Source organism: Corvus hawaiiensis, chromosome 1 (genome assembly GCF_020740725.1).
Source record: "Corvus hawaiiensis isolate bCorHaw1 chromosome 1, bCorHaw1.pri.cur, whole genome shotgun sequence".
NCBI lineage: Eukaryota > Metazoa > Chordata > Aves > Passeriformes > Corvidae > Corvus > Corvus hawaiiensis.
In genome coordinates, this window is record NC_063213.1 from 80,294,143 (window position 1) to 80,311,122 (window position 16,980).

At 41.1% G+C, this 16,980-nt stretch overlaps 1 protein-coding gene across 1 annotated transcript in view; it reads left to right on the forward strand.

The window, feature by feature from the left end:
- Nucleotides 1-16,980, forward strand: part of MYO10 (myosin X) — a 162,435-nt gene that overhangs the window by 86,895 nt on the left and 58,560 nt on the right. The window contains exons 4-14 of the mRNA XM_048311502.1: nucleotides 2,038-2,225; nucleotides 9,177-9,311; nucleotides 10,317-10,441; nucleotides 11,342-11,355; nucleotides 11,480-11,564; nucleotides 12,236-12,339; nucleotides 14,408-14,537; nucleotides 15,463-15,581; nucleotides 16,257-16,403; nucleotides 16,583-16,683; nucleotides 16,906-16,972. Of these exons, the coding sequence (XP_048167459.1) occupies nucleotides 2,038-2,225; nucleotides 9,177-9,311; nucleotides 10,317-10,441; nucleotides 11,342-11,355; nucleotides 11,480-11,564; nucleotides 12,236-12,339; nucleotides 14,408-14,537; nucleotides 15,463-15,581; nucleotides 16,257-16,403; nucleotides 16,583-16,683; nucleotides 16,906-16,972 (1,215 nt within the window). The remainder of the gene's footprint in view (nucleotides 1-2,037; nucleotides 2,226-9,176; nucleotides 9,312-10,316; nucleotides 10,442-11,341; nucleotides 11,356-11,479; nucleotides 11,565-12,235; nucleotides 12,340-14,407; nucleotides 14,538-15,462; nucleotides 15,582-16,256; nucleotides 16,404-16,582; nucleotides 16,684-16,905; nucleotides 16,973-16,980) is intronic.

The window sequence follows — 16,980 nt, forward strand, 5'->3', positions numbered from 1 at the left end:
CTATAGAGTGGTTATTTAGTTATGAAATTAGATGGTATCATATTTCATGGGGTTTTTTTAATTTATGCCTTTGTCATGGCATCTGTTGTGTGTGCCTCAAGTTACTCTTTTCAGAAGTCTTTAGCCAGATTTTAATAAGGTAAAGAAGAAGATCTGTAGCAGTCTGTTTTATTGGTCATACTTGCGCTGTAGTCATGTAATTAAAAAAAAGAAGCCTCTTAAAATTTTGCCTGTGCAAGCTGTGCTGAAATATGTATCAAACAGAGGAATTTTGTTTTCAGAGCTTTCCTTGTTACTTATTACTTATTTAAGAAACCAAGAGGGGATGATCCCAGGAAATTAACCTGTTGTCTCAGTGCTGTAATTGCCCTGCGATACGATCTTATGTTGAAATGGTATCTCTCCTCTAAATGAAATCTTCTGAGCTGTTGCACAGCATGAGAGGGTGGGGGGGGGGGTGTGCTATAAAACATACAGATTGAAAGTTCACCACTCTGTAAAAGGTACTGGAGTTACAGTGAGGAGGGATATTCCCCTTACTGCTAATAAAATCGTCATGATTTTGAGGACACCACAGCAGTTCCCTTAGCAAAAGCTCTAAGCTGCAATTTGTGTCGGGCCTGATGGAGGGTGAGCAGGTGGATAATGGGGACTGGAACAGCAGGGTAACAGTGAGACAGGAGAGCTGATACACAGCGATAATTGCATGTTAATTGAGGAGAAAAAGAGGGAGGCAGATAGATGCGGGCTGTAAATGCTGCAAAACCAGACTGACAGAGGGGAAAGGAAAGTCTGGGGGAACTGATGGTCCCTGTGTCTTAGTGAATGCCCTGTGGGGGCCTGTACAGAGAAGAGGGAGGCTGCGGGAGGAGCATGTGGGGCTGCCTTTCTCTGGTGTGCAAGATGCTGCTCCCCTTATCCATCCCTCTCTGGTTAGGGTGGAGATGAAGAGAGCCCCAGTCCTGCTGTCAGCTTCACAGCTGGTTTCTGTCAGCGACTAGAGGGTTGACTGCTGGTGAGGCATCTCTCTGTGCATGGGGGCTGTGTTACAGGGCTGGAGGCTGCACAGCCTGGCTCTTCACCAGTCCAGAGCAGGGCTGTTGAAGCCAGGTGTTAGCTTCCTGCCTGCAACTGCAGAAAGGGCGTTTAACAAAACAAAATTGGTATTGCAGCAGTAACGCTGCACACGCCATACAAGATATCAATTAATTTCACATGCCCCAGAAACTGTGGAGATAGCATGCTTAATGTTATCTCCTACCTCACTTAATCTGATTTTATTCGAAAAATACATTGAAGTGGATAGAGGGTGAGAGAGAAATTGAACACATTGTGAACAGACTGTTGCAAATGATCAGGTTACCACAGCCTAATGAGTTAAGGCAATGGGAGAGGGCATAAGCTGCTACCTGGGTGGTTTGAACCAATGTGCTCTTTAATTGCAGTGGGATAGAAATTAATGACTTGACAGCTGCTGTTCTGCATCAAACTAATAATAAAAAAGTTGCGGAAACCCACTGTTTTTGGAGCATCTGCCGGTTCACACGCTTTTCTTGGAGCCTGCTATTCTAAACATAATGGTCCCAGTGTCTACCATAATGCCTGATACTTGTTTTAAAAGTGAGTAGCAGAGAAGGACTTGGATACTCTACATGGAAATGCAGACTTTTCTACCATTACTTCAGGCACAGTCAGGTTTTTAGTTAGTTCAGCAGTCCCATGAGAAGCAGCTGTAGGCCAGCGCTGACAGGCATTACCGTGCAGCTGTAGGCAGCATTAAGGCAGGGATTTGTACAGTCAATAAGCTCAGTCTTATAGGTGGGGTAAGCCTGAGAACATGACAGAGGTGGGAACAACTTTCACCCTTTTGTTGCTTTTATTGGAAAGGAAGAAATCAGGGAAAATTGCTGGCCACCTTTATCTGAAGTATTGTTATGGTTTTGCAAATGCGTATTTTTTTGTCTATCATTTGAGAAGAGTGTTGATCTGTTCCACCCCGCATGTGGTAACAGCTCTGGGGGTGCTGTGTGCTTGCAGACCTACATTGGTTCGATAGTTGCCTCCGTGAACCCCTACAAGAGCATCCCAGGCCTGTACGACTGCGCCGCCATGGAGCGATACAGCAGGCACCACATGGGAGAGATTGCGCCTCACCTCTTCGCCGTGGCCAACGAGTGCTACCGCTGCCTCTGGAAGCGCCACGACAACCAGTGTATCCTCATCAGGTGAGTGGTGGCTGCAGCTGCTTTGGGTACCCCTCATGGTGAGCCTTTCAAGGTGATTTGGGAGCGTGGCTATGGGCCACATGGGGAGAACTCCAAAAGGTAGCAGGCTTTTAAAACAGCACAGTTTCAAGAGAGTTCTGAGCTGGCTCTGTGTCATTCTGTGGACCTCTAACAAAACGTTGTTTTTTCTTATGCATCTTCCAATGTCACTTAGTGAAAAAAATCTATTGTAATTTTGTGCATTTTTTGGTCTTCCCACATCAAATGTTTTATGTGTTTTCCCACCAGTTTAAACATCTCTGTGCAGCTCAGTAGTTTGTCACCACTAGACCCTGATTCCTGTATGGAGAGGAAAAGAAAAACGTAACCCACCAGCCTTGAGAAATGCAGTAAATAAGAATAGCAAAAGAGAAACCCCTCCACATTTCAGCCACTTATTTCTGCCTGATTAATCTTCCTTGCTTAATCTTGTTGTGCTTTAATTTAATGGTGATTTAATAGCTTCCCGTTTGAACCACTCTTTCGCTGGTATTCAGGATCTGGCTGTGGCCGAGTGTGCGTTAGGGAGCAGTTGGCATTTCAATAGCTTTTCACTGCTTTCAGCTCCTCCTTCCCTCTGGCTCCAGAAGAGCTGAAAACGCAGCCAGCTCTTTTCCCATTCCCTAGCCTGCCAGCTCAGCTGCGTTGGCTCACACACAGGCAGGGAGACCAAAGCCTTGCCTGCCAGATCGGGAGGAGCAGCTCGCTGGTGATGGCACCAGTGACCGGCCTCTGGGCAGGGGGTGATGCTCAGGGGGGTGAGAGAGCTTGTGTTTCTGCTTCCTCTCCTCTCTTGCCGTCACAACATTTCTGAGATTAGGCCTACTTGGCATCACCTGCCTGCACTATGAGGTTACGTGTGTAGAGCTCTTCAGGCACAAGTTGACATGATTTTGGCTGTCTCCTGACCTCTGTAGGAGGCCTTGTGGTGGCTGTAGGACTGACACACATGGGGCAGACAGTGGGACAGAGAGGGGATGAGGCAGAGTGAGAGCAGCACCTTTTCCAATAGGCAGTTTCTACTGACATTTCGGCTTTTAGGCCAGGTTGCAAGGCTTCCTGGATAAGAAGGGGATTTGGTGCATGTAGTTCAGCACCCAAGCCATTGTCAGAAATGTGGATTAGCTGCAACACAGCCAGGCCTGCATGCAACTTTCTGCAGGCTCTCCAGTCTCAGTGCCCACCTGCTCTCACCAGTAGGCAGATTCTGCCTGGCAGTGAGACAAAGCTGAAGAGTGTGTTTTTTCAGCTTTCTTTAACTTTATTTCTCCTTCTTATTATTTAATACGTAGTTCTGTACATATAAAGATGGGTCCAAGTAAGAGTCCAAGCAAAATGAAATGCCCAGAGATCTTTTTCATGTGACAATAGCTAGCCTGGAGTCATGGTTTTGTGTTTTATTGCCAGACAGTTACTTGTGAACAGCCTGTGTACACAAATTTAGGGAACCAAAACAATTTCTGGTGGCCATTGGTATTTTTGCCATTCTGTATGAGCCTCAGTATTTTACCTTTCATTCCAGTTCCTCACAAGCTGCCAAGAGGAAAGCAGGTTATGTCCTAAAATGGGCATAAGCAGAATGTGATGTTCCAGGGGAGTCTTCAGCATTCTCTGCTCTGTAAACCATGTACTTTGGTACAGATAAGCCATAATATGGAGAAGTTTTGTATTAGGAATCCCTTTTAAAATTGTTTACTGTGGTCATGGATTGAAACACTGATTTGTGTAAGTTCTGTGTTTCAGGTAAGTGGCACACAACTTTAGAAGGGTATCTTGATACTGCAGAAATTGAGGAAATGTACAATTTTAATTAAAAAAAGTCAAATCTGCTTTCCTAAAGGTCTATTATCTGCTCTGTCTGTGAAGGACTCCGAATAGGATTTTTTTAAATTACTGAAGGTTTCCCTGGCCTTCATATGGTTTAGGAAAGTCCCTGTGGTCACATACGTAGTTTAGGACATAGAAAGTGGAGGTTTAACAGTGTGCTTGGTAAGTTCAGCATCCTGGTCATTCCTGCCTCTTTTACTGGCTTAGAATTAGACATTGCAACAAGTCACTGTACTGTCACTGTAATTTCCTTGGTTACTACTGGCATTTAAAAAAGAAAATAGCCAAGTGGAGCTCTTTAGTGTCTGAATTCAGAAAAACATTCTGGTCTTGCATTTAATGTAAGAGATGATAAAGAGGGAAATTCTGTTGCATCGCGAAAACACAGTAGTTAAAATGAGGGAATTATTCGGGTAGGTCTCACGTTCTGATTGGCAGTTTGAGCTGCTCCTGACCTTGGGATCTCAGCACTCCGCAGCAAATTGTAAACAGCCCCACGGAGGACGGCGCTTGGAATGTTTTCTGATGATCCTCTGGACTTGAAGTGCCCCCTGCTGGCCCCCAGAATTAGCTCAGCTTTGGTTTGGAGCTGCTTTCTTCAGGCTTTGGGTCCAAAACCTGGGAAAAAGCTTCTAGTGTTTTGCAATATTAATATTGGGATATTTTTCTGACTGGGGTAGGGTGAGAGGGTGAATTTCAGAACACAAATTAAAAACTGTCATCATAAAGACTCAGAATATGATATAAATGTGAGACCATTTTTTTCTAGTATAACCACCCAGGTCAGAGGTGAAAAGGAAGGAAATACAGAAGAGATGATAATAAGCAGAATCACCCAAAGATGCTTATTTATTGGTTTGTGTAACATGCACAATTTCTGTAATTTTAATTCAGGATAATGCTGCATAAAGAGGACTTAGCAGCCTAAAATGTCAACAAAACGGCACACTGAAGAAGCTGTACGCAACTGGTGCATTAGAATATATACACAGTTGTGAAATGGTGTTTTAACTCTCCCAGGCTAAAAAACTAGAGTTTTTCTGTAGACAAAAAACATCTGCATCAATGAATTCTCAGTTTCATGTTGGTCTGAACCCTTATCACAGGGTCCAGTTTCTTTTAAAACAGGAAAAGAAAAAAGCCCACCACCATGTTAAAAAAATCCTCTGATTTTTCAGCTGGGTGCCTCAGGAACATGAAGAAAGCCCATCTTATTTGAGCAATAGCCAAACAACTTGTCCTGATGTAGGAAAGGGGCTGAGCTCCCCCATGATTAGCTGGAGTTCACAAGTTGGGACCAAGTTCAAACCTCCACTTCTTTATTACACAAATAGTAAAATATCTTTAGGTTTGTTTTTTAAGGTGGTTTAGTCTGTGCAGAAGCAAACACATGCTCTTCTCTCAGATAAAATAGCAGCTGATCCACTTCAGAGCACTCCCAAAGAAGTGTAAAGCAGTTGAGGGAGCAGCAACAGTTGCTTTGTATGACATTCAAGTCAGTGCTGTGAGTGGGAAATCACTGTCTGATAGCAATTTGTTCTCTCTGTTATCATCTGATGGCCTGAAACTTTTTGTTGTTGTTTTTCAGCTTGAAAATCAATGTGAACCAAACTCTTTATTTGGGACCCAGACCTGTGATGGATGTGATGTCCTGACACACCAAAGTTCAGACGTGCATTTGACAAACTATATTTGCTGTTTGGCTATTGCTCAAATAAGGCAGACTTCCTTCACGAAGGGCCTATTTTATCTGTGTGTGTCTGTCTTGGGGTTTTAAAGCCCCAAAAACCTCACTTGATGAAACTTTTAAAAGGACTTACAGTTGTTCATGTACTCAGATGCATGGGAGAAATACTGACAAGATATTCTCCAGAGGTCAAAACAATAAAAAACTTTACTGTCAACTGCAGAAAGTCAGAGAACTTTTGCAAAAGTTTAGAGCAGGATTCCATCAACATAAAACAGCATTAACTTAGCCCATTAACTTAGCAAACTCTAAGCTCATCCAATTTTAAGTTACACAAAACTCCGAGAAGAGGGAAATAGAGGAAGAAAGAGAAAGAGAGAAAGGCAGAAAAGATACAGAAAAGAACAAGTATAGCTACCACTCCCGGTTCCAGCAGTGTTCAGCTGATAGGAATTCCAAGAGGAGGTGGGGTCAAGACATGTGCTGGCCTCCTGTTTCAGTTCAAGTACACTTTGGCCTTCCTGGGACCTTCCCCCAGGTGGGGCTTCTGGTTGTTTGGCCACTCAGGAGCTGGGTTAGGAGTTCCAGAGGTGGCCATGGACCAGTGCCTTTGGTGTGCCTGTGATTAGCAACCACTACAGACAGTTCTGTCTCTTACCCAGACAGAACAGGGAAATGATTTAGTGCTATGTCCTTCAGAATGAGGAGTCTCTCTCAGTGACCCCTTTTTACGCTGTGGCAGTCATGAGTCCAGGCTGCTGTGCCCTTAGCACGATGCCCTGCATAAAACAAGTCATGGAGAAAGTCTAAACATCTTCTAAGTGGGGGCCTTTGGGGCTGCTGTCAGACTTAATATGTTCACAATCCTGAATGTAGTGATGTGGAACAAGCTGGGCACTTTAACTCATGGGCTGGAAAGGTTGCACTAAAAAATTCACCCTTTTACTGACCTTGTAGGTGAAAGCTTTCTAAGGACTGAAAGATTGATCCCACATAACTGTAAAAGTGGATAGAATGGAGTGGTTACTACTAAATGAGTAGAGAACAGTAGAGAACATTGTCTAAACCCATTCTTTGGATGGATCCAGACTTTGTGTAACTGAAGGTGGTTCAGAGGAAAATTTAAAAAGCAGTCAGAAGTATAACATGGGAAATGGCTAACAGAGACAGGCACCTTGAATTTGGAGCACTATCAAGTCATGCACAGCAGAAAGAGCACCAGGATGAATTGTTGGTTTCCCCTTCCAACATGAGAACTAAGAGGTATCACATGAAGCTAATAGGAGGTGGATCTGAAAAAACAAGGCTTGTTCCTTTGCTTTTTAAGGGAGTATGGCTAGAAACTCATAGAAGATAAATCCATTCAGGGCTACAAGACACAGAAAAAACAGATTCAGATCAGTAAGCCTCGGAACAGCGAATAACTGGAAGCTGGAAGAACACAGAAGGGAAGTATTGTATGTCTTCCATGGCATCTCCAATTAGCAGCTGTGAGAATAGGACACTGGGCAGGTTCAGAACCAAACCAGTTCTGAGTCCCTCCTGTTCCAAGAAAAAATCAAGAGCGTATAATTGTGTGTAATGCCAACTGTACCAGAGAGAGGTGCAGGAGGTATTTTTCCACTGGCTTTGTGTATCTCACTTGTTTTATGGCTCTCAGTTACAGTGGGGTAACTTTCAGCTTCCATAGAACTACAGATTCTCCAAAGGAGGGGACTGTGGGTGGGGGCAGAGGAAAGATGGTGTTAGTGAAAGAGGTGATGTCCTCTTAGGTGTCACCCTGTGCCTGCTGTTGAGCTATACATGTGGCTCAGAGAGAGAGAATTTAGGCAGGAAGAGGTGCATATCACTGGATGATGTATTGCACTAGGCAAGAATAATGCAAGGGTTTGTGAAATTTTCTCAAAACTACTAGTAGAAATGTTTTTTATGGTGAGTATTAAATGCAGGAATATTAAATATTTGTTTCTGGGGCAGAGGAGATGAGTGAGGGCCTGCAAAGAGAAAAGGAAGGAATACTGAAAAGGCCAGACATCAAGGGTAAAATTACATAAAATCACTACAGAATTTTTTTTATGTGGTTTAAATGTAATGGATGTATCACACTTGCTGGAACATACTGGCGGTAATGAAGATGTCTCATTATGTTTCCTGAGTGTCTCTTCCCTAATTTTATTGTTGACATTCATTTGCAGGAAAATGTCATGCTGTTTTCTTGGGTGGTACCTTTCTTCTTTGCTTTTTACTAGAAAGCGTCATTGTACTTTGTTGTAATCTAAAACCAGTGGGGTCATTACTCAGCAATGGCACAACATAGAACTGTCAAATTATCTAAGCTTGCTCCACATGCCCAGTTGTGCTCCATCAAAGTCAGTGACAAAATTCCCACTTGCTACAATGGAAAACGTGAAGTAAGACCAAAATATACCCTCTCTCTTTGGGAGTAAACTGAAATTAGGTACAGCTTAATTAGGAACTAGGCCACAGCTTAGGATACAGTGCTATGTCTCAAGATGAAGAGTGAGAAAACTAGACAAACTTTACCCACAAATTGTATTTCTTAATGGCTCACAGTGTGTGTTTAGGCTACATAATTGAAGAGAAAGGATATTGGGGAAGTGAGCCAAATTTAAACTTTCCCTTTTTAGAGAGTTGGTTTTGAAGAGAAACTGAGTATATTGCCTTCTGTTTGTATCAGCAGGGTTGCTTATTAACAGTTTGTTTTGAGAATGTCAATTTAGCATTATCAAATTGCTTTGTTCTCCTGTGGGTGGTGATGAGAGGTTTTACATCTCTGATGGTAATGAGAGGTGAAAATTGTATATTTTGAACTCACATGAAACTGGTTTGTTTCAATAGGTATATAGAAAGTTTGTTTAAAGAGTATGTAGTTCTCTAAGAATTTCAGTATTAATTTTATAAGTATCCTTTATGTGTTAGAATGAGCATTGGTGTCTTTAACTTCCTCCTCTTCACAGCAGGGCTCCTTCATTAGCTAGATTGCTGCAACATATCCCAAACTTTCCCATCTTAATTTGTAGTTTGGTCTTTATCCCTGACCATTGCCATGCCGTTGTTGTGACTTTAACATGATAGTGGGAAGTGTTGGATAATTGTTTGCATTCAGAGAGCTCTTTGTTGCCTCCTAGGTGTGTGTACATTTGCAGTCAGTGCCTTGAAATGCTGTCTGAGCAGTGGTATGAAGCCTAAGGACAGCTTGTGTTTTTCCCTGGATGTCATATTCAGGAAGTTAACAGGGTGTTCTGTCTCCATCTGACCATCATTTCTAATCACCCCGGTCTTCCTGACTTCCAGTAATGTGGAGTGTGGCTGGCCAGCCAGAGGGCTTCTTCACTGGCTAGTGGGACTGTGCAAACCGTTTCCTCCTCTTCTTTCAGTGGTGAAAGTGGTGCTGGTAAGACAGAGAGCACTAAGCTGATTCTCAAGTTCTTGTCTGCAATGAGCCAACATTCACTGGAGCTGTCCTCCAGAGAGAAGACCTCCTGCGTGGAGCAAGCTATTCTTGAGAGCAGGTACTAGATCTTTCAATACACGGGTATTTTTTTCAGAAGACATGAGCCTTGACGTTGAAGTAAGAGCTTGCAGTGTAATCAAATATGTGTGTGTGTATTTACTGAACAATAAAATGAATATTGGAGAGAGGGAAATATTCCATTAAACAAAATTACCTGGCTCTTCTAGAGAGTGGTGAGCATGGTGGTATCTCTTGGTGAAGCAAAAATATGCAGAGTTTTGAAATGGATGAAGCTTTAATGGTGGCTTTCATTTTTGTGTAGAGCTGAATTCAGATAATCAGAGTGAGGGAAATGGGTGATGGGAGTGAGAAACCTTTGGTTCAGTTTGTGTAGCCTGAGGATGCGTTTAGAACAAGATACAGCACGGTGAGGATTAAGTGCTCAAGCGGTAAAAGCATGCTGAGGAGAGGGAGGATAAGGAGAACTGATAACACAGATGAGTAAATGATCAGATAAATTGGACACAATCTACTCAAGCAAAAAAGAAATCTTGGTGTTCACATGAAATGACACGGTTCTAAACTATTTAAAAACAAAGGCAATTTAAGATGCTATTACTTTTGTTTATCTTGCTTCATCTCTGCTGTACGTGCTGTATCTTGATGTAGTTATTTTTTTTAATTGCCTTAGGACAAGGACTCCTTACATCTGTCTAGCAATTTGCATGTGCTGAGATTTCTTATTTCTATCATTTGAGTACTGCAGTGAGCATTGCGTGCATCTTTTGAGCGATTGCACAAGTAGCGAGTAGCAGTAACTACTCTGCAGCTGCAGAGTAGTTCAGCATGATTTATCTTCCTGTTGCATGAATACTTGCATCTTTTGGTGGGAAGCTGAGATGCCCATTGCTAATAAATGGAGGGTAATGCTGGGATGTAGCCTGCTGTTGAGGAGAGTGTCAGAGGGGAGCTTGTCAGAGTGCTGTTCCTTTCCCCAGCCTCATGCGAAGCTGTTGGCATGCTGGTCACATGTTAACACTCCTGTCGTTTTTTGTTTTCACAGTCCAATTATGGAAGCTTTTGGCAATGCGAAGACTGTTTACAACAACAACTCAAGTCGCTTTGGGAAGTTTATTCAGCTGAACATCTGTCAGAAAGGAAACATTCAGGGAGGAAGAATTATGGATTGTATCCTCGTTTAGTGATTTCATGCCTGTTTGTGGGAAGTCCCCATGTACCTCCTTGATGGAGGACTGAGGGAGAACTGTCTTGCCTTTGTCCTTTCACCCTGTCCTGAAATATGTGCAGTTAAACTGAGCTGATGTAGGTGGGAAGGGGAGGCAGCAACACCAAATTCACACATGCACACACGCTTTTGTGGCAGCGTGGGGTGTATGTACTCTTGGAGGACCAGCATTTTGTATTGCTACTGCTAGCATGGCATGGCTCATGTGCATGTTCCCATTTAGTGAGCTAAAACAGCCTGAGTCTTTGGGAATAACTTCAGTTGTGAGCCATTTCCCTCATTACTATATCCAAAGATAAGCTGCTTAGTTCTCTGGAAAAGTACTTGAAGGAGCAGAGCTGCTCAGTTTCTGCAGTGTGAGTCTGGGTGGGTTAAGTCCTCGGACTTGTCCTGCATTTAGCAAAATCAGACTATGAGCCAGCTCTCCTAGAGCACCAGAGCAGTGGGGATGAGGAATATTCCAAGAGGGTCCTACCTGCTTTTTTAAACTTAAGCTGCTTTTGCAGTGGGACAGATTTAGTTCTTGAAGTTGTTTCCAACCTTTAGGGAAAGGAAAAAGCAAAAGAAAACAGATGTCATTTAAAATGCAGAATCTGCCAAGTCCAGTTTTGATGCGATGGAAGAGAAGGTGTTGATCCACTGATATTAGAACTGCTACAATATTGTCATTGTTGCTACTTTATTTATCTTGTTGTAGGTGTATTGTATGAAGCATGCTTAGCATGTTGTGAGAAGACAGTGATAGTCTTCCTATTGTCTCAAATGAAAGAAGCAAGATTATAAAAAACTTCTGCATTAATTGCTTTTTATTCCTTGACTGAAGCTGTTCTTGCTGGCTCCAGATTTATTGGAAAAAGTAAGATCACGTTTGCTTTTGCTTAAGTAATTGTGTTTGATTTAATGTTTTCTCTGAAACTGTGGATAAAAAATCTGTCCTTAAAAATGATCACTTAAGTGGAAACTATTTTTTACTTTGACAGAATCGTGTAGTAAGACAAAACCCCGGGGAAAGAAATTATCATATATTCTATGCTCTGCTGGCAGGGATGGAAGAGAGAGAGAAAGGTGAGTGACAAAGCACAAGTCACACAACTGTAGTGGTTTTCTGCTAGCAGTCAGCAGTGGTGACAGCAGTGGAGAATTTAACTGCAGAAACCCACTAACCCAAGCAGAGAAATAGGTTATTTATTCAGATGGGATTCAGTGAATGTGAATTTGAGCTCAGTTTGATAAAGGAACCTACTTAGCTGAAGAATATCACTGAGCTGATGGTAGTTTTTTCTCCCAGCTTCTGCTGTGGCCTTGGGAAAATGACTTGGGGACAAACATGCCTCATTCTGTTCAAGCTGAATATTTTTGCTGGTACTAAATAACTCCACAGCAACAAAGATAAATAATTCTGGTTGTTCTAATCCTTTCTCATAAAGAATAAATCCACTGAACAAAAGAAATGACATTTGTTTATGTGCAAAATTGCCTAAAGCTGTCTCAGCATCTCCCTGTGGGCCTGCTGTCTTTGCATGCTAAAAAGTAGAGTTAACTCTATTATGCAGCTAAATAAAACAAAACCCAGCAAAATAACCCCCCCATCTGATTTTAATGTAAAACTTTGTCTTGTGCCTTATTATAATTTCTGAGCAAATGAATTGTGACCTGTTTAACTCTGATATAGTAGTTTGTGGAGTACTTTTGTTTTGGTATTTCTTTTCACTCACCCTGTTTTCTCTCCTCATTAGATGCTTTTTACTTGTCTGTACCTGAGAACTACCACTACCTGAACCAGTCTGGATGTATAGCGGATAAGACAATCAGCGACAAAGATTCTTTCAAGGAAGTCATTGTGAGTTGCTTCCGTAGTTCTTTTGCTTTAAAAATGCTGGAAGTTCGGGTGTGTGGAGTCCATTGACAGCAGGGTACAAAGGCTTCCTGTGCCTTCCTGCATGTGCAGCTCTTTCATTGAGGCATTAGTCTTACAGGGACTTATATTTTCTCAAAATGCTTCAATCTCATTTTGAGCGTGCCTTTACCTTTCCTCCAGTATTTCATTTACTCTGTTGTTTCAAAGTGTGCTGTAATTTAGCAAAATGCTTACATTTTGAAATGAAAATAGTATCTGTTGGGAAGTCAGTAAGACTTTTACATGCATTTGCCTTTCCCCGCATTGTTTTGTGCTACAGATATGTATATTTTTTTTTTTTTTTAATTTTTTTTTCACTGTTTTTCAATCTGAAAGCTTTGCCCAAATCATGTGGCATCTACTGGGTGGAGCCTGCAGTGCAGCACACAGGGAGTGAAGCACCTGTGACTCTAAGTTGCAGCTGGGAAATCCAATTGTATACAGTAATTTACACAACAGAGTTATGAAAACATAAGCACAGATTAAAAACCGAGTCCTGATGGAATCTCTCTGGATATCTTTATATCTTACATCCACAGCAATTAGTCTATACTGATCACGCTAATTGGGTATTGTAGCACTGAGGTGATGTGTGTTAGATTTTAAAAATCAGATCAAATGCTTGGTTTTATGCCCTTCACCAAACTGTTTTTCTTAGCTATGGTAACCTTTTTGCTAAATTGACAAATGAATGTGTAGTGGATGCAGCAGGTTTTTTTAGAGTAAAAATCTCTCATCTTGTGTGGTGGAAGGAAGTGTTGGAAAAGTTGGTAACCTGTCTATATTGTAGTCACATGCTGAAGTTAATTAGCATGACGTTTAATTTGTGCTAATCATCCCAGGGTAGGCAGGGCATGAAATCAGCTGGGCAGGTGATGTTTGCCTGCTGCCCGCAGCATGGGCAGGCTGGGAGCAGGGGGTGCCAGCCTGCATTCCCAGAGCAGGAGGTGGGCAGAAACCCCTGCAGCTCACCCTCACCTGTCTTTCCCTATTGTAGTCATCTCCTCTGCCTGCTTTTATTGCAGTCTAAGTCTTGGAAATGTTACTTAAGGGAAACTTTTTTTTGTAGGAGACAGGGAGGAGCAGCACAGTGAGCAGGGAGATGAACTCGTAGTGCTGCTGCCCTTTTGTTGTGAGAGGTCTTCTTTACAAATTAAATCTTCAACCATTATCACTACTCTGCTTTGGATTGTGGGATGAGTCTGAGGCTTTTCCATTTGTAGTGGATGATTTATGAAAGATAAAATGTGTCCTCTGTCAAACACCTGCATTGACTATACCATAATGAGTCTGTAAGGGTACAAAACTGTGATCTGGTCTCAAAAAGGCTCATGTGACACCCAAATTTGGAAAGTTTGGTCATTTCAAAGGCATACAATTACCCTTTTTGTGTCAAAGGAAAGCATTTGTTCCTCTTGTTTTAGTACTTCTTTTAGTGTTTTATTATTTGCTCTTCTCCTCATTTATGTAGTGGAGCCTTGATTGTTGCCATATTGTTTATTCATAAATTCAGCACTTTTTATATAGATACCTTTCCTCCTCAGTTCTACTGGAAGTTGTCAGACCACATTGGAAAGGTGCATGTTTGGGCACAAAAATGATCAAATCTTACATGCTGCTGTGTTTTTCCTCCCCCATGCCTTGTTACCTACAAGGCCAGTAGGCAAATTTTGGTAAAAACACGCAGGAGGTAATCAATTAATAATTCAAATTAGAGTAATTGCATCTGATGCACAGCTCAGTAGGTCGTTCCAATATTTATATGATTTTAATGATGAATTTGAAAGCAAATTACAACATCATTACAGCATCAAAATGAAATTTCTTAAAAGCAGAGCAATACTTACATGTTCCAAGATGTCCCAGTGATGCCTTTGAGTGTATTCAATTTGGGATGAAACCAAAGGAATGGACTTCAGCCAGCTTTCTTTTAGTCCTGACTTGCTTTTCCAAGGCCTCCTATTTTTGAGTCTGTGTACATGTTATTGAAGAAGCTCACATGTCATTCCAGACTGCAATGGAAGTGATGGAGTTCAGCAGGGAGGAAGTACAAGAAGTTCTGAGGCTGTTGGCTGGCATTTTGCATCTGGGAAACGTTGAGTTCATCACTGCTGGCGGGGCACAAGTGTCCTTTAAAACAGGTGAGAAGGCTGTGCATCCAAATCTGAAGGTTTCTTGGGGTTCTGAAAGCCTTATTTGTTGTTAGTATATCTGAACATAGCAAGGACAGGCAGTGAAAGGGTTTTACTACTTTTTAACGTCTGTAAACGTTGATTAAAATGTTACTTTGGGAGGATGGGGTTTGACAAATAAGGCACAGTAGTCTGCTGCTGTATACTGGGTCTTCATTTGGGAAGACCTTGGACACATATTTATTCCATTAACAGTAATGAAATTCTATTTGAATTTAATTCCTTCTTTGAAATATTCTCAAGTTGATAAAACTTAAGTGCTCAAATACATTCCCTAACCAAGACCTCCACTGAAAGTATCTTTTTTTAGAGCTTTCAATATTTCAGTTACATATCTGAAAGAATGTGCTGGTATGTCTAAAGATTGAGCTGGTGGGCATTTAAAATGTTTGTTTAAATATGGCATTAGAGAGTAGCATTCTGTACTGCTTTTTATACCACATTATAGCAAAACTGGAAATTAAAGTATGCATGGAAGAAAAATTTCATTGGTTTATCCTCATCATCCCAAGCAAAGCAGAAACACATTCATGTGGAAAAGAATCAATTACTGTTTGTGTTTGGAAAAATGTGTTAGGGCAAGTAGTGGATTGTTTGAATTATTGACACGTAGGAGAAAAATAAATATTTGTGACTTACCTGTGATGTATTTCTACTGCTAATTTCCCTCAGATGTACATATTTATGCCTTTTCATGAGCAGCAAAACAGTATCCTAGAATTTCTAGTTGTGTTTTCATCTCTAAACCCTGTCATTTCAGGAGCATCTAAAATGGTGGTGGTGGCAGTAGTAATAATAATGGTAGAAAACAAAACTGGTTTCATAACTTTGTACATTGAAGGACATATTTATATTTTTCTTTCTCCTTTTCCAGCCCTGGGTAGATCTGCTGAGTTACTGGGGTTGGACTCCACACATCTAACAGAAGCATTGACACAGAGGTCGATGATACTCAGGGGAGAAGAAATCCTAACACCTCTTAGTATACAACAGGTAAAGGCATCTCAGTTTTGACGTGTTTTTAGGGTCTTTGAAAGATGTCTCAGTCTTCAAGTCCAGAGAAGTCATTGATCACTCAAGAACAGAAGCTTAGCTCATGCATCAGAGTTGTAACCAAGATCCCATCTATTATTCTGGCCAGGACTCGTAGCTTGTCTCCTGTTACTTTTATGAAGCCTGATTACTTACCATTTTTTTCAAATTCTAAACATGTAGGCTGATATTCTTTTCATTTTGGAGACTTGTGTCGGGGGGTATTTTTTCAAAATTTTCAGGAGAAATATTTTTATAATTTACAAGAAGGGAATTAGAAATAGGTATGCATAACATTATGCTTCCCTCTGGAAAAGGGTGAGTTAAGGTATTATTTCCTACACTACTTCTTCCTTCCTCCGCAACTTAAGTTTATAATTTCCTAGTTTTTTGAATGCTTTAGCCTTGAAATGTAATTTTAAAGCCACATAGGTGTACAGCTGTTTTAAGCTAAACTGTTAAATCTCAAATCATGATGCCTTGTAAGTGTTAGTATAATTGCTGTCAAGCTACATAGGAATAGGAAGCCTCTTGCATTATACATTGCTTTGTGCTGTGCTAAGGACACTGACCAGCAGAGTCTGGTCATTTCTCAGTCAAGGGGTGGTTGATGTGTTGTGTATTTCTTTAATGCAGGCAATAGACAGCAGAGATTCTATGGCTATGGCACTTTATTCTCAGTGTTTTGCTTGGGTCATTAAGAAAATCAATAGCAGAATCAGGAGCAAGGAAGACTTCAAGACTATTGGAATTTTGGACATATTTGGATTTGAAAACTTTGAGGTAGGTTTCAAAAGCTTATTCAAATGGCTTGTCTGATATTTCTGCTTTATTGCTTTACATATTTTTATCCTCTTCTCTGGAACTTGATTGTTAAACATGTTATGACTTAACCCATTCCCTTGTTTACAAATTAAAATACTTGAAGTGTATGCATTTTTGAAAATTTCTTGTCTCTTTAGGTAAACCGTTTTGAGCAGTTCAATATTAACTATGCAAATGAGAAGCTTCAGGAGTATTTCAACAAGCACATCTTTTCCTTGGAGCAACTGGAGTACAGCAGGTAAGAGAGAGAGGACAAATTTGAAAGAATTTCGACAATATGGTATTCACTTGTAATCTTAGTTTGCAGCTACCTTAGCTTCCTTTGAAAATCTCTGTCTGGAGCTGTGTATTTTATAAAAGCAAGCTGATTTTGCTGTGATTTGCAAGATAAATACACTAGCTTCTCCTATTTCTACAACTAAAATAATTTCAATTAAAAGGCCTGCTTTATTTTCCTTAGGGAAGGACTAATTTGGGAAGATATTGATTGGACAGACAATGGAGAGTGCTTGGATCTTATTGAAAAGGTAAGAAA